The sequence below is a fragment of the Phragmites australis genome, chromosome 13 (assembly GCF_958298935.1).
Source record: "Phragmites australis chromosome 13, lpPhrAust1.1, whole genome shotgun sequence".
NCBI lineage: Eukaryota > Viridiplantae > Streptophyta > Magnoliopsida > Poales > Poaceae > Phragmites > Phragmites australis.
In genome coordinates this window covers 13,043,572-13,065,387 of record NC_084933.1, presented here as the reverse complement: position 1 = coordinate 13,065,387, position 21,816 = coordinate 13,043,572, and the positions used below count along the sequence as shown (strand labels likewise).

The following is a 21,816-nucleotide window of genomic DNA, read 5'->3' as shown; positions in this document are numbered from 1 at the left end:
AAGTAAGAGGAGCGTCGAAGAGTAGGTGTTTTCCCCTTTTTTTATTCCATTTATTTGTTCTTTTTTTGAAAGGTCTTCCATTTGTTTCTAATCCTTGTCATTAATCCACTATGACCTGGGTTTATGATTTTTGTGCTTCTCTATCTATTCAACAATTTAATAGAGCAGATTCGTCGGTCTGCGAAATTTAATTTAAAAAAAGTTATGCTCCCACGCTCAGTAACGTAAGAGACTTGATTTAACAATTTGTGAGGATACAAAGTAACATTCTTATCCACCATCTGCCTGAGCCAATCACATAGTGACACCTATCCACCGCCGGCCTCAACATATCAGTCAGAATCGTATCAACGACGTCCATCCTCCCACACACCAATCTCAAAAGGCAAAAGCAGTCTAGTTCTGAGATTTCTCCCCGTGTGACACGCTGGTTTTTCCTACGTATGCAACCTTCTTTTTGCAACTTGAGTACAACTAAAGATCCAACCGTTGATATCGAAAGCTTATAAATATATCATACAGTTTAAATACATGAATATAGTTAAATTGTACACAAACCATCGCATGTTAGATCTCAGATGTGGTTTGTCCCAAACGTTAACAATGGAGAGCTCGGGTTAAATTTAGTGACAGATTAAAAAAAAATGATCGTATGTCTTATTTATTGATACTAAATTATTACATACTGATCTATTAGGAATTCAAGTGTCTAATTTATGAAGTTAAGGAATATCGTATAACTTGATATGTAAGATAAATTATTGAAAATCGAAATTTTAACTGGTGCACCCATTCGTAACGTAGATCTACCCACGATCGGACCCGCACGTCTTCGTCTCCTCGTGCGCTCCGCCCGCCGCATCGTTCTCGCTGACCAAGGCAAACCCTAGGAGGAACCCTCCGCTCACGTTCCGTCACGGCTACAAATACTCCGCCTCCAACTCCAAAGCGCCACGGCCACGCTGCTCCCTCTGGCTTCCAGCCTCTTCGCCTCCTCCGCCCCCGCTTCCCTCCGCCGGTCCCTCATGGCCGCCTCCACCACTGCGGCAGTCTCCTCCCCGGCGGCAGTCGTCGCCCACTCCACCCGCGCCGCCTCCCGCCGGGGGTTCGTCACGTTCGGTGGCGCCGCCCGCTCGCCCGCGCTGCGGTCCGGCCGCGGGTTCTCCGGTGAGGCCCCTTCTCTGTCTGATCTCCGCGGCTAGTGCCTAGTGGTGTGGCTCCGTGTCGCTGTGTTGGGCTAGATGTTCGGAGATCTAGCTTCTGTAGCGTAGTACGTCAGTAGAGTGCTTGCTATTGTTGTGAAGATTTGTGTTGTAGAATGCTTACTCGCTGCTCGTGCTGTCTTCGGATCCACGTTCACTAGATGAAATTGTGCGCAGTATTTGAATCAACGACGTTTTGAAGCACGCTTTTTTAGTTGGGTCCTTGTGTTTTGCTGCGCCAATGGCTTGTTTAGCTAGTAATAACTGGAGTGTTACGGTGGTGTTAGTCGAGTTGCGTGTTATTCTGAGTATCAGACTATTTAGACAATTTCTACTTCCTATTTCGGTAGTGTTGCGTAGACTCCACTTAAATTTAGTGAAAGACTATAACTCGGAGTGACCTCAGGTTCGAAGAGTTCACTATGTTGTTATCAGTTGGAAAATGCGGGCCTCAATTTCTGTGCTGGGAGCTCCTTGTTCTGTACCTGTTGTCATGTCTAATTTGGCAGTCTTAGCAGTAGTGGTTGATCGTAACAGACTTAGCAATGGTAGGATGTTTTAGGTCAGATATTATTTTATTTTATTGTTTTGACCCTAGTTGGGCCAATTATTTGTAATTCACTCCATGGCCGCTTTTGATTGAATGTCCTGCAAACTGCAACGGATAAAAGGATCATTTTATCCTTGCACATTGAGATGACATCGTTGGGCTGAGCCTGCTGCCACACCATTAGCTCCCTTGGGCATTCCACCAAGTTCTGTCCAGGCCAATGTAACTCCTCAGCCTGTGTGGTCGGCCAACATTGCTTGTTCAGCTCTGCAACTAAGACCGATCAAGCTTTACTGTGACACAAGTCTCTCCTCTCCCGCAATGACTAGTTTAATCCATACTATTTTCCTTGCCGCCACACCTGGCCTCATCACGTGCATGGATTAGGATAAACACATGCAGGTATTGCGATGGGCGGTCTCACTTGACAGTGATGACAGCACAGTTTGGTGCAAGACATATTCTAGGTGGTAATTGGGAAAACTGAGATGGTTTGGTGGTTATGAAAATTAGGAGGATGAGGCTGATTATCACTATAAACATGTATCACTATTGTAGGTATAATTAATGAATGTTAGTTGCAGTTGGAAGCTGGAGCTAGTGGAATATTATGGGAGTTGATAGGAGGACATTTATCTAACAAAACTTCGATAGCTGCATTATTTGCCACTTGACAGAAGCGACGTGATGAATATAAAATGCTAGAACTTAAGGCTGTGGAGGTGGATAGCTTATTATTAACTTTATCAATAGGAATAATTCTTTCTATGCAGAATTTTTTTTACATTAATTGTACAAGGACTCAAGCTTTGCTAATTTGGAATCTAACATAAATTTCACTTATGTTTTATATTAACCCCAATTTATCACACCCCAGTATTAGTTAATTGCCAGTGGAGGTCGAACGAAGCTTGGGCCTAACTATTTTTTCTTTCTTTCTTTCTTTCTTTTTTGAGTGTTGAGGTATACTCCAGATGTAACACTGTTGACATCTTGACAAGTAGAAATGAGCAGGTTTTTCATTTTAGAAAGCTGAATATTTGCATTCCATTTTATGGTGTGCCTACCAGTTCAACTACGAAGGAAACTACCCAATATTGAAAACAGATGTACTTGCATGGTCCCTCAGTGGAGCGAACCATTGGTAATACTTTGGACAATTAGAATTTCATCAAATGTACAGCGAGTAAGGCAGTAACGGCTGAATGATAGTAAGAAGCTCAAATTGCTGCAATGGTGTGTTATGCTGAGCTTGCATATGCGACTTTCTGATCATCATGATAATGATGGACATTTGAAATGATATCTGTGGGATGGAGTTTATTATTGCCTTAGTTTGGAAAATTAAAGATTTTTGAAAATGATGTGCTGCAATGGTGTGTTATATTTAACGGATTTGTTTTTGAACTTCTATTGACCTGGTGTATCTTTGTTCCAAGTAGCTGGATTTTGGCACATTTTTCCTCACAGATTCGTGATCTTTCTAATATACAGTTGATATGTTTCTTTTAGAAACATTCAGCAGGAGTGTTGTATCAACTTCTGTTATGGAAACAACCTAATGCTACTTTTTTGTGTATTCAATATCTGCAGGTGTCCTAACACATGTTGCAGCTGTTGAAGCAGTTGTAAAAGATGCTACTAAGCTGGAAGCTCCAGTTGTTGTTGTTACAGGTGCCTCCAGAGGGATTGGGAAGGCCACTGCATTAGCTCTTGGAAAAGCTGGTTGCAAGGTTAGCTACTTAGCTGTTTAAAACAATCAATCTGTATTGAGAAGACAGAGTCAGCAGCTTATTCAACAATCAGTGGTACTTCTGTGTGAATGCACATGTCTATGCACAACTGCATACGCCGTTGCGTGCCTTTTCTTTTATATTTTACTTTTTTATCTGTAAATGAAAGTTGTAATTTTTTTTGCATTCTTTTTATACAATGGCAGTGGTGTTCCTAGAAAGATAATTGTATGATTATGCTTACTTGCTTGCAAATGCAGATATGCCATGTCTTCTTTCCCATTTAATGTAAAGTTAGCACTAACCTTAGGGACTTCGACTCTGGCTTGACTTTTAGGTCCTGGTGAACTATGCCCGGTCCTCAAAAGAGGCTGATGATGTCTCCAAAGAGGTGAGCATGTTGATTCAAAAATTAATATTTGCAGATATACATTGTTGGGTATTATTTGGTTGTCTGTCAGTTCATGTTTGAAGCACTTCAGAATGATAGCACAAAGACAATTTCTAAGCAGTGCATGACCAATTGACCATAATAGTTACTGGTTAATTGCTTTGGTTTTCACTGCAAGTGAACAGATGCCTTGCAGAACATCATTGTTGGTGTCTCTCTCCCTGGTTGTCAACATTGTCCAATTTTTATTTCAGTCTGAATTGTTCTATCATGTTTTTCCTCATAAAGTAGTACACAGAACTATTGTCATTTATAATCTCTTATTTGAGCAAGTGATAAAATTGTTTTGGTAAATTCTCATTGTCATTATGAGACAATGAAACTTCAGAAGATTTGTCTGCCTAGAAATATGCAGATCGCACTATACAATACACATTATTGGTCCCATTAGACCAACACTTCCCCACTTGAACATGGATTCATTCAGATGCTTACAGTGCTATTTTTGCAGATTGAAGCAGCTGGTGGTGAGGCTATCACCTTTGAAGGGGATGTTTCAAAAGAAGCTGATGTGGAGTCTATGATGAAAGCGGTAAGTGTAGTTCGTTTACTGAAGGGAAATGTTTTTTTTCCACTTTGCATCAATGTTTATTTAAACTTGGTTACGATTGTTTTCTGAATCAATTAGGCTCTTGATAAATGGGGAACAATAGATGTGCTGGTAAATAATGCAGGTATATTTTCGTTGCACTTTGCACCTTGAAAGCTCCCTGTTTCCTTGATTTCTTTCTGCACGTAAACCAATATTTGTTATTAGGGATTACACGGGACACATTATTGATGCGGATGAAGAAATCTCAGTGGCAAGATGTTATTGATCTGAATCTTACTGGTGTCTTTCTGTGTACACAGGTGTGTTTCTAATCTTTCTTTTACTAATATTTTACTTTTAATTATTTTTGTGCATCTTACAGCCGCATATTCTTTGCAGGCTGCCACAAAAGTAATGATGAAGAAGAAAAAGGTATGATTTGTTTGCTTTTCAAATTGGTATGCCCAGTAATGCTTGGCTGTGACTATATGCTGAGTGATAGTTGGAGAATAACTTTTCATTTTAGAACAGCTGGAACCTAGAAACAGATATGCGTTATGTTAGGCTGGTGGCAAATTAATTAGAAAAGCACCAAGTCCGATTAGCTTTCAGAACAAAACAAATCTCCCAACCCCCTGTATTGCCTATCCCTCTTCCTCCTACAGCTTCAGTCACGACTCAGGATTTTATGTTTAATTTACTTGCAGATGCACAAATAAATGAATGCTTCCTTGCATTGCTTGTTTACCTTGCGTTATGAAATTATTTATAGCTGAAAGTGATAAGCATAAGATCTATCGATAACCCACATTGTTGATGCATAACTATCAAGTTATGCTTGAATAGATAGGCAAATTCTCATGCGAGGTGATGGTCATGGCTTGCTACTTTATAGTTACACTTGAATTTGTCTTGCACTCTGATCTCCAAGAAGCTGTGCTCAAAAGTTGTCCAGTTCATAATTTTTGCATGGGTTGTAATGTGTGTATTTTATGTCAAAATGCAGGGAAGAATCATCAATATAGCATCAGTGGTTGGCCTTACTGGGAATATTGGCCAAGCTAATTACAGTGCGGCCAAGGCTGGGGTGATTGGCTTCACAAAAACAGTTGCTAGGGAATATGCAAGTAGAAATATCAATGTGTGATCTTTATCTTTTCATTATTAGCTTACTTGTAACATAAACTACTCTGGTTTCTCAAACAATTATGAATATCGTTCAGGTGAATGCTATTGCACCAGGATTCATTGCATCTGATATGACTGCCGAACTTGGAGAGGAGCTTGAGAAGAAAATCTTGTCAACTATTCCATTGGGTATGCATCTTAAGTTGTATCTTGTCAACTACTTCCATATATATGCACCCTAAGCTGCACCCAAGTAGCATTATTAATTTTCTGTGTCACACAATTGTTATTGATGCTTCAAATACAGAAGTTACTTGCCAGTATTTAGGAGTGTTCTGATAGATGGCAAAAGGGAAATCAGTACTGGTGTCTGCTATTCTGACAGATAGCAAGAGGAAGATCAGTCGTTTGTAGAGATTGCAGCTTAGGCAACAAGGGCAAACATTTCTCGAGCTTTACTTGATATTAAGACAGACTACAAGAGTCAAATGAGTAACTAGTAGACACTCGAGAGCAAATCAGTACTAAAGCCACATTTTGGTATTTCATTTTAAAAAAAAGTTGAGCACCAAAATTTAGTTATAGCTTCTCTATAAAAGGTGATATACAGCACAGCTTAGGCTGGATTTAATAGAGCCATCATCCATTAATTTTGGAAGAATACACAAACAGTGTATTTGCCATATTTAGTTATCAGATTTGCATTTCTTGTTTTGCATAACCTCTTTTTTTTTGTACACTAACTCAGCGTCATCAGTCACCAGTAATGTTTCATATTATCATGTAATTTCCAGGGAGATATGGCCAACCAGAGGAAGTTGCGGGCTTGGTCCAGTTTTTGGCCCTTAATCCAGCGGCTAGCTATATCACCGGACAGGTGCATGAAACTATCAATATATATGCCCTCGGGTTCTCAGAATTATTTTTTTTTTTTTGTTTTTGAACATTCGAACTAACTCTTCGTGTGTGAGCAGGTGCTCACCATTGATGGAGGGATGGTAATGTAAGCTCCAAGTTTGATGGACTTCGATTTCCTCAGCCTGAATTGATGTTATACGTGTTACGGGCGATTTTTGGACAACAAATTTAGGGTTCTGTCCTTGCTTTGTTACTCACTGGAATAAATCATGCATGGGGAATTTGAGTTATATCTTCGCTGCCATGATATGTGTCAATTTCTCGAGGTTCTCTGATCCTTGCTGATAGATACCCCTCGTATTCTACTTATCCGTGATCGGAAAAACTGAGAGAATGATCAATTGCGATAGTTTTAGACATGTTAATGGTCAAACTTTAAGAAGTCTAGTACTATACAATTCTAAGACGTACTTCCTTCACTCTTTTGTTTGATGTCTCAGGGCATCTCCGAAAAGAACATGTCGGCAGGCTATAAGTTTTACTGCATCATATGTATGCTTACATGGATGAGAGGAGAGAAGAAATATTGGAGGTCGTTTGCAAATATAGACAACTATATACCACTGCATTCCATAAGATGGTAGAATTCGTGGGTGGGAGGGACAACTATAGCCCACTCCATTCCATAAGATGGTAGCATTCGTGCGTGGGAGGGACAGCTATAGCCCACTCCATTCCAGAAGATGGTAGCATTCGTGCGTGGGAGGGACAGCTATAGCCCACCCCATTCCATAAGATGGTAGCATTCGTGGGTGGGAGGAGGGACAACTATATTGAATTGATTAGACGACGATTGTCTTAACTATTGGAGATGGTTATACTAAGTCGGGTGATCAAAATTAGTCACTAACTGCTATTACAGTTAATCTCTGTAATTAGTGTAACTAATGAAGGGATATCCGTTGGGGAAACCGACGTCCTTAAAAGGTGCATTTGTCATCCCTTCCTATAGTATATATATATGTAAACATCGTCATCAATAGAACAATGGTTTTCTTTTTCTATCCGATCTACTGTCTCTCTACAGTTACTCAAACACGTTATCAGCACCAAAGTTCACCACTGAGCGATAACATCATAGAAGAAGAAGAAAAGGGCCAATCGGCCTCACCAACAGAGAAGGTACGAAAGTCTCTCCCAAATCAAGGTAAAGTAAGGATGGATTCATCACCTTCGTCTACCGTACAAGTTTTTTGTTGCTTGATGGACTTGAAGGCGGCAATTCTTCGTCACATCTCGCCGCTCGGCCACACCCGATGCACTAGTCGTTCACGTGTTCGTCGCCACGCTCATGCACGTGGTCGTCGCCATTGTGGTCGCAACCGCGGACCTCCAAGGACTCCACTCGCCCTTGTAGTGGCTCCTGCAGCCACTCTTCTTGTCGGACCATCGCCTGCAATGGCAGCGCTGCCCCTTTCTTCAATAGCACGACGGTGGTGGTGTCTTCCTCGGAGGAGGAGGACCCGGAGGAGCAAATGTGGTTATACTCCCCTGAGTACACCCTGTTGTCTCCTCCAAGGGTAGATGCTGCTCGCACCATTCCAGTGCCAGCCACTGGAATCTTCACCGAGATGGCGGAATCGGCTTCGGAGCCCTCCAATACGATGATCGCCTGCCGCAATTTGATCTTCCGAGTCCGTCGTGGCAGGAGCCTTCCTGGAGAAATGGCGGACTACAGACCCGCCTCTTCTTCCCATGGCTTCGACCTCAACATGCCGACTGGTTCATCCTCTGTTGCGCCGGCCTTCATCGACTCCAGTCTAATAGTAGAATAGAAAGAGTGATTCTAGAATAATATCGAGGAGGCACTCTCCAACGAGTCATCTTCTTTGGCCTACATAGAGGATGTGCCATCCACCTTAGCCGGAGACTCAATGACGACACGTCACGGCTCTCCGACCTCAATCGCCAGATCCACTCATGTCGAACCAGCGCCTGCCCCAACTGCTCCGGCCCGCCGCACCCTCCTCCGCTTCGCCACAGCGATGGCCAACCGCCGTCCGTGCCTCCTCCCGGGGTCATGGGCCCCTGCGGCCTCCGGCCTTCCCTTTGTAGGCGCCTAAGTGCGCCCGTGCGCACGCGTATGCTTGGGGAAGGGGCTCCACGGCTCCTTCATGCGCGCGTGCAGAAGGGTAAGGGGGCAGCACACTCCCTCGCCGGCGTCCTCACCGGCACCATGAAAAAGGCGATTGGTCCCAGCTTCTCAACATCGGTGACACTTCTCTAGATCTTCGGTGGCATCTCCGGCGATGCGGTATCCATCCCGCCGGCTCGGCTCCGGCCCATCTGCGGAGGTGGCATCACCATGGAGTACCACGCCGACCACCACACACATGGTCGACTCGGTTCTGGCCCTTTCCCAAATGGCGCGCCTCCCTCTCCAGCTCCTCTACGCCCTCCCCGGCGGCCGGCGGCTCGTCCTCGCCGTTGCCCTTCCTCTCTGGCTCCTCTCCGCCCTCTCCGGCAGCCGAAGGCTTGGCTCCGGTGAATGACGGCCGGCAGATTTGCTACAGGCGATGGCCAGCAGCCCGACTCCGGTAGGCGGGTGACGACCAGCAGGCCAATAGGCGGCGACGACGCACAATGAGGGGAGGGGCGGGCAGTTAGGGTTGAAACATGCCTCCTCTTTTTCCTCTTATATGAGGATGGGGTGGGGGAGTCCGGCTGGGCTCATGGGCTGAAAGGCCTAAAAGTCCAGAGCCTGAGTTGTTTCGGTCCATAGGCCAAAATCTCTAATGGACAAGCTTATTTACAAAAAAACCTTGGGTTTCTTTATTATTAGATCAACGTCCAAAATTTACTGTTTACAGCACTATCAATTTATGTTTTAGCCCCTGTCTTTAACTATAATTGTGATTCGTACTATTTTATGGTCTAAATTAATGTTCCAAACCCTATTTTATCTAAAAATTTGTTATGTCCCATGTGTTTACCCTTGTGCATTCCCTATGACATACTATTATGTTTACAACTTTGTTTTTGCAATTGAAATTCTATTTCTTGCAGGAATACTTATTAATGCAAATTAAGTGATTATCTCTTCCACTTGATATAACACAATATTCCAAACCTTTGTATATTGGCCAAACACTAGGTAGTACTTGTGTACTACTATGGGATCTACACTATGTTTAGCACATAGTGACTATCCTTAAAGTGTGTACCCAATGTAAAATTTGGAACAAAGGTTTACACCTTTTTCAGGTGATTACCTTAATTCATATCTCATATTGGTCATACACAAGATAGTACCTAAATACTATTGTGGGATCTACACTATGTTTAGCACATAGTGACTATCCTCAATATGCGTACCCAATTTTAGTATGAATTAAAGAAGGCTTACACCAAATTTTGGTGATTACCTTCAATGTGTTAACACAAGTTTTGCATAACACAAGGTAGTGGGTTAAAGGCATCTACTGCATAGTTACAGATTATACCCTCACTACTGAAAGGTCTACACAATTTATATAACTATTTTTAATATGTTAGCAACATAATTTGAGATCTATACTATGTAATTCAAGTATCAACTTGACTTTATAATTTTTTGCATTATTACAACATTACCACGATTCTTTAATTTATCCCATTCAATCATTGGTCAATTTGTAGGACATAATGTCCAACGTCAAGTTCGAAAGACTCGAGTTAGACAGCAAAAACTATCTAACATGGAAATGAACATGAAGATAAGTCTATCGTCCCGCGAACTCATAACGGCTATTAATCCTCCTCAAGAGTGAGATCTGCCACTTCAAGATCAAATCAGGTAGGGGGCTTTATACTTCATAAGGCACCATTTACATCCAGATTTAAAATCTAAATACTTGATGGATGAAAATTTACATGATCTATAGAACTCACTCAAAGAGCGATATGAACAGCAAAAGACAGTCATATTGCCTGAAGCACAACGCGAGTGGTCCAACATTCGCCTCCAAGACTTTAAGTCCATTGGAGAATACAACCATATTGTTCACAAGATCTGCTCTAGGTTGCTATTTTGTGACAAAGCTCCCACAGATGCGGAGAAAATTGAAAAAAAATTGTCTACAATACTTTCTGCCCTTAGGGTATTGCAACAACAATACCATGCTAGGAACTACCAGCACAATTGTGCATTAATTCACACTTTACTTCAGACTGAAAAGCACGATGAACTTCTTTTGAAGAATCATAACCAGCGTCCTACAGGCACTGCCCCTTTACCTGAAGTTAACTCTAAAATTCAGAATACCAAGAAGTTTGATGGCAACAAATGCCGCCCAAAGAACTTCAAAGGCAAGAAGAACCGCAACAAGAAGCATAAATTCCATAGAAACAACAAAGGGAAGGGCATTTTCAAGAACAACAAAGACAAATCTAATATTTATCATAAATGTGGTTGCTACAGCCACACAACTAAGAAATGTCGCACCCCAAAACACTTGATTGATCTCTACCTTAAGTCCGTCGGACAAAGCCGACCAACTCAAGGCGAAAGATATGAAGCTCATTTCAATCTTCAACCTGACATCATCAGGATGGCAAGTTGTTCCAAAAGCGTTCCTCTGGAACTGGACAACAACATCACTGTGCTGCAGCAAGAGGACCTTGAGAGCACAGACAACATGACTGTGGAATTTACTTCTAACCACTTATTTGGAGACCTCAATTAGGCTCTCAATTAATTAGATATTGTTATATATATGTCCTACGTAGTGTTATAATAAGTTGTTGTTATCTTATACTATATTGTATATTGCAATAATGTATCAGCACATTGAATCAATAAAGTTGTATGTATTTCATATATCTATGAAGAATTTCACATTAAATTATCCATTTCTATATATAGATGTCTACGGGGGACAATCCGATGGAAGAGGAAATGTGCTTAGTGGACAACTGTACCACTAACTCTATATTTAGGGAAACTAAATATTTCCAAACTCTTAAAAAAAATAAAGGAAATGTTTTGACAATCGCGAGATGCGATGCAATGATTGTTGGCTCTGGTCGCACCATAATCACTCTCCCTATTGTATCCCAATTCAACACGTACCCTACTAAGTTATAGAGATATCCGTCAAAATAGTTTGTATATCGAAATCCATCATAACAACAAAGAGGAATATCTCCTCATTACCGAAAATAACGGATATGCCAAACAAATACTAGAAAAATCCCCTCTTTATCTTCAGGATTGTACTATATATACATCAAACCCGTACCACATGTTGCGTATAAGGTAATTTTTCATAATTTTGATACATTCCAAATATAGCATGATCGTCTTGGTCATCCCAGTATCGGGATGATGCAAAAAATTATCAATAATTCAATTGGTCATGACATGAATACTGCCAAATTCCCACAATCTTCGGATTTTGTGTGCACCGCATGTGCCACAGGAAAATTGATTTTAAGACCCTCTTATCTTAAAATCTGAGCTGAACCACTCAAATTCCTTGAATGCATTCAAGGCGATATATGTGGTCCTATCCAACAATTAACTGAACCGTTCAGGTACTTCAGGATCTGATTGACACATCTACACGATGGTCACATATGTATCTTTTGTCCACACGAAATCATGCTTTTGCCAAATTAATTGCTAAAGTTATTAAATTATGAGCACATTATCCTGAACATATGATACAATCCATTCGAATGGACAATGCGGCTGAATTCACCTCACGTGCCTTCAATGATTATTGTATGATCCTAGGAATTCAAGTCCAGCACTTAGTACCATATGTCCATACTCAAAATGGTTTGGCAGAATCTCTCATCAAGAGAGTCAAGCTCATTGCACGACCATTATTACATAATTACAACTTACCAACTTCATGTTGGGGTCATACAGTCTTACACGCTGCTGACTTAATTCAATTACGACCAACTGCATATCACACTGCTTCCCCACTGCAGTTAGTATGTGGAAATCCTCCAAGCATTTCCCATCTATGAAAGTTCGGTTGCACTGTATACGTACCGATCTCACGACCACAGCGTACATCAATGGGCCCACACAGAAAATTGTGGATCTATATGGGGTATAACTCTCCGTCAATCATAAATACCTCGAGCCCCTCACAGGGGACCTATTTATAGTCTGGTACGCTGACTGCATATTTGATGAGAAGCATTTCTCGGTATTAGGGGGAGATTTCAAGTACCAGAAAGAATACCAGAAAATCAATTAGAATGCAATAGACATTTCCTCCTTAGATTCACGTACTCAAGAATCTGAACTACAAGTTCAGATAATCATAAATTTGTAACATATTGTAAATAACCTGCCAAATGCATTTACTGACAATAAGGTATCACTAAATCCTATATTCCTGCTAAGAATGTGCCGGAAAGAGTGGATGTACCAAATAAAACCACTCAACTCCCAAATCAAAATAAGTGGGGGAGAAGTACAATCATAAAGGATAAAGCTTCTTACAAGCTACCGCGGAAATAGAGAAATTCCTCCTCCAAAACAGTAAATGCAAATCAACGTTAAGTTGAATGACACCAAAGTCCTATGGATTCTATACATCCAGTGGATATTCAACATCCACATCCTAGCTCAATTGTACACACAAATACTGATGTTGAGAAGTCGGAACATCCAGACTTTATCGTAATGGGAAATCACGATGAGTCAGAAAGGGTAGATGAAATTTCCATCATTATATTGATTCTGGAGAGTCATTTGATAGAAAGACTATAATTGTCGACACATACTTCTCCTAAAAAATTGCAAATGACCTTCTCAATGATCCAGATCCCAAGACCATGGAAGAGTACCGCAAGCACTCGGACTGGACACAATGAAAGGATGCAATCCAGGCAGAATTGCACTCGCTCTCCAAAAGAGAGGTATTCACATCAGTTATACCTACTCCTCGTAACATTTTTTTCTGTGGGATACAAGTGGGTTTTCATCCGCAAATAGAATGGAAACAACGAGGTGGTGAGATATAAAGCGAGGCTTGTAGCACAAGGGTTCACGTAGAGATCCAGCATTAATTTCAATGAGACTTATTCTCCAGTAATAAATGGAATCACGTTCCAATATCTAATTTCATTGGCAGTTCAAAATCAGCTATCTATGCAGTTGATGGATGTAGTGACCGCATACCTATATGGGCCACTTGATTCGGACATATATATGAAAGTCCCTAAAGGACTAGACATTTCAAATCCAAATAGTCAAAAAAAATGTGGTACAACCGACTAAAAGAATTCTTTTTACAAAAGGGTACTTCATTAATGATGATTACCCATGTGTCTTCATAAAGAAGTTCTCAACAGATTTTATATTATATCTGTTTATGTTGATGATCGGAATATCATCAGAAATACAGAAGATATAGATGAAGCATGCAATTATCTGAAGACAGTTTGAAATGAAGGATTTGGGTAAAACCAAATTTTTCTTGGGTATACAACTCGAGTATCATCCTTCAGGAATTCTAGTACACCAAGTCATATATACCCAGAAAATATTGAAGAAATTCAATATGGACAAATCATATCTATCCAAGACTCACATGGTTGTTTGATCTCTTGATATGGAGAAAGATCCATTTAGACTACAGGAAGAAGGAGAAGAGATACTGGGACCCGAGGTTCCTTATCTCAATGCCATTGAAGCGCTTATGTATCTTGCAAATTGCACCAGACCTGATATCGCATTTGTAGTGAACTTATTAACTAGGCATAACGCTGCTCCAACTAAACGTCATTAGACGGGAGTCAAGAATATCTTTCGATATCTCCAAGGTACTATAGATCTTGATCTTTTCTTTCAAAGAAAACAAGATATACATGTGATTGGATACACTAACGTTGGCTACTTATCAGATCCCCATAATACCAGGTCACAGACAGGCTTCGTGTTCTTACACGGTGGAATAACCATTTCTTGAAGTCTTCAAAACAGACTCGAGTAGCTACATCCACAAATCATTTTGAAATAATTGCATTATATGAAGCATCACGTGAATACGTATGACTTCGCAGAATGATCAACCACATACAACATCACGTGGTATTGCTTCTATTGAATCATCAACAATTATCTATGAAGATAATTCAGCATGTATTGCTCAAATGCAAACAATATAACTAAACATATTGCCTCTAAAATATTCTATCCTTATGAATTATAAAATAATAGAGAAATAGAAATCCTACAAATTAAATCATGTGATAATCTCGTTGATTTATTCACTAAATTCTTACCAATTTCTACATTCCAAAAATACGATCATAGAATTGGTATGCGGCGACTGTGAGATTTGTAGGGTTTAGGGGAAGATGATCGCTAAATAATAACCTGTTCATATTATATTACACTCTTTTCTTTTATGAGTTTTTTCTACGGTTTCTCATATAAGATTTTTAATGAGGCAATATCTAATTTATTCCACCTATTTTTCCAAGTGATTTTTGGAGGTTTTAATATGATTCTTAGGTCATAGTTATTGTTCTCTAAACTCATCAATAAGTTTTTTCTATTTAGGTTTCTCATACGAGCCTTAACGAAACAATAACTAATATATGCCGTATCATTTTCTCCTTACTTTTTTTATTGGGTTTTAAAGGAGTTTTAATGGTATATTAATATATCAATATATTTTCTCCTCATATTTTTCTCACAGAGTTTTAGTGGAGTTTTCGACAAGATATTTACAACTAAAATAATTGATCAAGAGATTGTGTTATGAACCGACATCAAGGATCAACATATGTGATCAATTAATCACTAACTGCCATTGCAGTTAATCTCTGTAATTAGTATAACTAATGAAGGGACGCCCGTTGGAAAATCGATTTCCCCAACAAGTGCATTTGTCATCCCTTCACACAATATATATATGTGTGTAAATATCATCATCAATAGAACAATGATTTTTTTTTCTACCCGATCTACTGTCTCTCTACAATTACCAAACAAAATTAGCTTGTCTCAAACACCCGTTGTGACCAATGCAAAAGATGTAAAATGTGCTAACCACAAAATGAGATATGGGCGTATTCCTACGTCTCTTCTTGGAATCCTATAACTCACAAGGCACTTGTTAACTGTCAGTATCACTGCCTTGTCCCGGTAGCAGCAGCAGCAGTATTATAAACATGAGCATGTTAGAAGCAACTACACTCAGAACAGAGGCAAGCTGGGCAGCCATGGCAAGCAGCTCCGTCGTCGTTCCAGCCGCTGCAAGAATGTAAATATGTAATAAATTAACTAGCTTCTTCATTCTGCATCATTCTGATAGCATCAAGTATTCTATTTGGCGAGTTATAGGTTCGGTTGGTTTGAGCTTCTTAAAAAAATCTACTTTAGTATAAAAGTATTTTTGGTTGGACCGAGTCTTTCGACTTATGATATTTTGTTATCAGCTTTTTAGTAAAGCAAAAATTAAAAAAGTTCATCTCAATCTGATTCTCAGTTTTTAGTTCATTTTTTCATAAATCAGTTTTTTACTTTTCAAAAGCCAGCTCACAGTTGGACTATTTGGCTCGACTTCGTGCCCTAAGTATATCTAGATTTGATTATGCTTTCTTAAATTTCTGTGGTAGTAAATTATTTTTGCTTCTAGAAAGCACAATCAGAAACCAATAAAAATAGATTATTTATTTTAACTGCTAGTTTTTGATAAATAGAAACCACTAGGAACCCAAACAAACAAACAGAGCCAGTACATAATTTGATTTGTTACGCTTGCATGTATATATGAGCGCAGGTTAGAGGGGGAAGGTGGCGCTGATCACCGGTGGTGCGAGTGGGATCGGTGAGCGCACGGCGCGGCTGTTCGTGAGCACGGAGCCCGCGTCGTGTTGGCCAACATCCAGGACGATGCGGGGGCGCGCCACTGCACCGAGCTCGGCGCGGCCGCCGCCAGCTACGTGCACTGCGTCGTCACCAGCGAGGAGAGCAGCAAAGGCGGACTTCGAGCGGGTGCTGGCCGTCAACCTGGTGGGCCCATTCCTGGGCACGAAACACGCGGCGCGGGTGATGGTGCCCGCGCGCCGGGGCGGCTGCATCATCGGGACGGCGAGCGTGGCGTCGGCGGTGGTCGGCATGGCGTTGCACGCGTACACGTACGTGCTGGATGCGCGCGCTGGTGGCGCTGACGGAGAACGCGACGGCGGAGCTGGGGGCCGGCACGGGATCCGCGTCAACTGCGTCTCCCCTGCGGGGATCGCCACGCCGCTGGCCATGGGATACTTTGGCCTGGAGGGGGAGGCGTTCGAGCAGGCCATGGCCAGCCACAGGGGCGTGGGCGGCCTGCGGGTGGACGACGTCGCCGCCGCCGTCCTCTTCCTCACCAGCGACGACGCGCGGTATCAGCGGCCACAACCTGCTCGTTGACGCCGGCATCTCCGTCATGAACCCATCCTTGGCATCTTCAAAAGACTGAGACCCGACCGGTGCATGCATTCATATCATGCATTGTCCGTCGACTAGTTGCCGCCGTTGTAGCACACAGTGACAGTGTGCTCCGTGATTGCATGGCCGCGACCCGCGATGTCGGCACGCCAATATTCGCGTGATCCGAGATCCGCGATGACGGCGGCTGGATCCTGGCTCGATCAGGGTCTAGTGCGTGAGGATGGTCGATCGCGTGAAGCAGGGGTCGAACGTGGCGAGCGGCGGGGCTTTGCATCCACACGCGCGTGCGTGCATCAAAGGCAAAGCTGTTCCGATCCGGCGCGCGTGTATCCAACTATCCAAGGCAAATCTTATTGCGGTTGGAGCAGATAGGGGTAAATGCATCGGATCTTCATGCATCGTTTGGTTAGAAAGCAGTTTGTTAACGAGTGGGCAGTTATATTACTTGGTCGTCATGTAGGAAAAAAAAATCGTCTTGATGTATCTTCTATGACGGGGCTTATGTGACGCTGATATTTCATCATCAAATAGCTTCCACGACGAAAATGCAGTCATAGATTTAGAATGTCATATCTCCTGTAGTGTTTGTTATGGAATGGCAAAGTCACATCGCCCTAGGCATGCCGAGGCGTTGCTTTGTCAATCTTTGAGCAAGGCTGTGATCCTCTTTGTTCCTGTTCCTATCCCCCTCTGAAACCATAGTGTAAGGTTCCAATATTCGCTGGATCAAATCCCCAATTCCACATGTGAGGGGTGGATTTTGAGATGAAATCTCAAATTGAAGTTTTGCATACTTTAAGTTGAAAGGCTAAATTATTTTTAAATATGGATGAATTTATAGATAGAACTTTGAATTGATTCCATCGACAGCTTTCAAATGTCTAGGTTAAAATTTTAGGTTCAAATTTGAAGTCTAAACCTAGAACTGTAAGGAAGACGGATTTCTTTACCTTCTCATTAGGCCTAGACGTCTTATACACAGAACGCACTACCCCTAACTTTGGGATAGCACGGCCCACCAACCCTGGTCCGACCAGTGCTCGGAGCCTAGCAACAAAAGGGTCACGACCCACTTGCTCCGATAATTTTTTTTGTTTTTAGTTATTTAGTTTAGTTTTTCTTTTCTAAATTTTATTAGCGATTCATTATTTCCTGATTTCTAACTTCGTGTTTTTTATATACAGTCAACATTTTGTAAAGCCTAGTTCAACATTTTACTTTAAAAAGTTGAAACAATACATTCGAAATGTTAACTTAGTATATTCAAAATGTTGAATTAGTGCATTCAAAATGTTGAATTAAAAAAATCAAAAAAGAAAAAACTCATATTAGATATCATTTTTGTTGCATTAATTCTAAACAACACAGTAGCTCAAATGGTTTCGAGAACGAATTTACGGATTGAAAGAAAAGTGCGTTTAAAGCTTGCATCTCCGATCCATTTTCACCCAACCATCCCACCCAGTCCAACCGATGCTCGCCACGTGTCCAAACAAACATCGTTGCTGCACCCCTCTGTCTCGCATCCGGGCTCATCTCGTCGTTGGCTCGGTTGGCGCACAGATCTTAAAGCTCGCTACGCCAAAGGGCGCGCTACCTGTAGGAATTTCCGGGTTTGCCCTCAGCAGACCAACGGACCGAATCACGTAAGCAGGCTGGGACTGGGAGCCGAAACGGCCTAGTCCCTGGAGCCCATCCATTTCTTCTCCCCTACCCTTAGCTCCGTCACAGCGAGGCCCGCACCGCCGCCATCCCGATGACGGCTGCTCCCACCGGCGAGGCCGCTGGCGCCGGGACGCCGGAAGCGGCCGCGCCGTTCTCCGCCGACTGGAGGGAGCGGATCGTCATCCCGGCCGCCGCCGCCGGTGAGCCGCCCCCCGTCCCCATCATCGCTTACGTTTCTAGGAGCCAGGAGCTCGCCGCGTTCCTGATCCGTCTTGTCTTGTCGGTTTTGGTTGCTGTGTAGGCGTGGTTGGAGCTGCGTTCGGGTTGCTGTCGCGGCACCGGGTGCGCCTCGGCGCCGCCCGCGCCGCCGCCACCTACGCCGCTAACCTCGCCATCGTCGCCGGATGCTACGGAGGTGAGGTCTCGGGACCGGGGGCGTCGGATTTGTGTTTTTCAAAGTTTGCAGCATTGAGACAACAGAATCTACTTCTTCGTTTAATTGGTTCTGGTGTGAATAAAGCTAATTTTGTGTGAATTAGGCTTTACACTTTGATTACGGGTGCTCGGAGTAGAATTTTTTCACTCAGTTTGATGCTTTCTGGTGTGAGAGGGGACAACGTCAGAAGTTTTGTTGTTGTGCATGACCTTTTGCTGGCAACTGGATTCCCGTTAGTTATTTTCACTTTGGCTGAACTTGATCAGTGAAAGTTAAGAAGGCTGTTGTTCTTTTTTATGTGCTCTGTAATAGTTTTCAGTTTGCTTTTCACAGGCTTAGTGAACTATGTTTTATGTATGGCGTGGTTAAAAATGGTATATTTAAGCTATCATTATTTGTTGCATCTGCCAACTATAATACCATACACAAATTTCCTTGACATTTTGACATTGACAGATGGTTCTAACCATAAAGAACTTTCATCTATCAGTCAATGCACTGGCATTTAAGAAAAATGAAGCTAAGCATAACTTTTTGCCATACAGGAGCACGTGAACTCGCAAGAGATGCTCGAGGGACAACACCTGATGACCCCATGAATTCTGTTGTTGGTGGGCTAGCAAGTGGAGCTGTTCTTGGTCGAATACAAGGTTGGTTGATATATTGATACCATCCTTCATACTTGAAAGTTGGCTGGGCCAAGTCTTACAGTGAGAAGTATTTATAATATTGCTCAGTTCACTTTTAACTTGTGCTTCTCAACTACTCATCATTGTTAGGGGAGTGGAACAAATTTACAGTGTACTTATGAAATCAGTACCTAAATATCTGGAGCATTATGTTATTTGTTGCATATACTAGCAGTTTAGCAGATAAAAGACAATATAAAGTGCTGGCTGAAATCAAATAAAGGATTTGATTATGGTAAGATTTGTTCATTCAGGTGTAGCTAGATACTCCAATATTTAAATCTTGATACAGTGCATACTTCAGAAATAACCAAAACAAACTTTTAGCACTGGACTCTTTATTCTAAGGAAGGGCAAAGAAATAGAAGTATGCTCATATCAATCATCATGCGTAATAACATGACTCCTCATTCTCACTGATTACTTATATGCAGAGCTGGGGTGCAGCTGTACTGGTTAGGCTGCTATTGCCAAATTTAAGTGTCCTCAAATCATGAAACATATTGCAAATTGCCTAGTAGTTTTACACCTAGCTCTTCGGCCCCAATTAATATCTTATGGTTCAAGAGACAATAGCCAGCTACCACTATTCCTAATAAATTTCAATAATTCATATGGAATTTCTTAACCAAAGCTTTCATGTAGCAACTTACAAACCACAACATAATAAGTTGACGGCATATACTGCGTGCAGGTTATAGTGAATTTCCAGATTTAAAATTGGTTTATCATGTTTAGACTTTCAGATTGATCAAAATCTTGCTGAGCTCTAATGTAATTCAAATACTAAAGATATCTAGGCATGGTTTCCTAACGATGGGCATTGAGATGGATCAGTGATTTTTGTTGAGCTCCAACCCAGTGCGAATCCCTGGTCTTCAGTTAAAAATTAATGTATGTCAATAATGCTGCCGTAGTGGCACATCTTCTTTCATCAATGCTTACATTGAATTAGTTACTTGTTAGCATCAGTTAATTAGTTGACTTTTTAGCAACCAGTTGAATTCAAGTGTTCTTGGATGTTTTTGACTGTTTGTATTCTGTGAGTTGAAGCAATACAACTGATTCAGTGTATTCGTTACTAGTCTTTCAGTGTCAGATGATTGGAGCTCTATCCAAACTTGTCAGTATGTACGTGCTTAGATGACTGGATGTTTTTAGAAGTTGTGTGTTCTTAGTGTTAGATTCTTTAATATTCCACTAGAGACAAGGGATACTGTGCTCTCTTAATTAATTGATAGAGAAATTTATTGGCTGATTTGAATCTCATTTTTTTTTCTTTTGACCCACACCATTCATCAACATGAACTACTGAAAATGGTGTTTTGTTATTTATGCTCTTTTGGCTGCCTGTGACCGCAGGTGGACACTTTGGAGCAGTGAAATATGCAGTCACCTTTGCAGCTGCTGGTGCCGCATTGGACTATGCCGCACTGAGGCTGGCCCCTCAATGGCATGCCCTGAAAGAACATTTCTCTGGAAAGAAAGACTGGTTTACTCTCCCAGAATGGTCTCCTATCCAAGTGTTGGATGAAGAAGCGTTGGCGAAGAAAAAAGCTCGAGAGGAGAAGTTGTTTGCCCAGCGAGCACTCGGTGAACTTAACAAGGAGGAACCGTAGCAACCCCATTTTGGAGAAGTGCATACTGATATAGAGATGATGATTATTTGTTTTATCTCCGTGCAATATCTGCTGGTCTCTCAACCATAGTGTTAGAAGAATTAAGATTTTGTAAGCAAATTTTTTCCTGTTCTTTGTGGAATGTTCATGGAAGAGGAAACTTTGCTGATGTGCTCCAGCTTTTGACGGCCAAAAAGGACTCTGGGAGTGTATGTACTTTGTAGTACTGTTTGCACTTCATTTGGAAGTGAACTGTTTGGACCGCGACTCAGAATATGCATTATTTCAATTTATTTCTTCAACATTTCTTCAGTATAATGTCAACGATTTCTCCTCATCCTTGGACCGTGGAATTTATAGATATTCATCTTTGCAATCAAGGATAGATAATCAACCAAGCTCGAAAAACTCAAATTTGAAAACACATCAGAATAGAGACATGTGCAGAGTCGGTTATTAATTTTTTTAAAGAAAAAGTTCATTTTACTATTCCAAACCAACCTGTTTCT

General features: G+C 41.6%; 2 protein-coding genes and 1 pseudogene across 2 annotated transcripts; all 3 read left to right on the top strand.

The window, feature by feature from the left end:
• Positions 1–847: 847 nt before the first annotated feature.
• LOC133888597 (3-oxoacyl-[acyl-carrier-protein] reductase 4-like) lies at positions 848–7,078 on the top strand. The gene is made up of 11 exons (XM_062328895.1): positions 848–1,167; positions 3,346–3,485; positions 3,823–3,876; positions 4,388–4,468; positions 4,565–4,610; positions 4,694–4,788; positions 4,868–4,900; positions 5,475–5,609; positions 5,692–5,785; positions 6,391–6,473; positions 6,571–7,078. The coding sequence occupies exons 1-11, from the start codon at positions 1,026–1,028 to the stop codon at positions 6,601–6,603; spliced, it is 936 nt and encodes a 311-aa protein (XP_062184879.1). The 5' UTR covers positions 848–1,025; the 3' UTR covers positions 6,604–7,078.
• Positions 7,079–15,529: 8,451 nt separating this feature from the next.
• On the top strand, positions 15,530–16,926 carry LOC133889425 (momilactone A synthase-like; annotated as a pseudogene).
• Positions 16,927–18,574: 1,648 nt separating this feature from the next.
• LOC133889763 (uncharacterized) lies at positions 18,575–21,581 on the top strand. Its single transcript, XM_062330235.1, has 4 exons — positions 18,575–18,763; positions 18,865–18,978; positions 19,545–19,649; positions 21,051–21,581. The coding sequence occupies exons 1-4, from the start codon at positions 18,655–18,657 to the stop codon at positions 21,305–21,307; spliced, it is 585 nt and encodes a 194-aa protein (XP_062186219.1). The 5' UTR covers positions 18,575–18,654; the 3' UTR covers positions 21,308–21,581.
• The last annotated feature ends 235 nt before the right edge of the window (positions 21,582–21,816 follow it).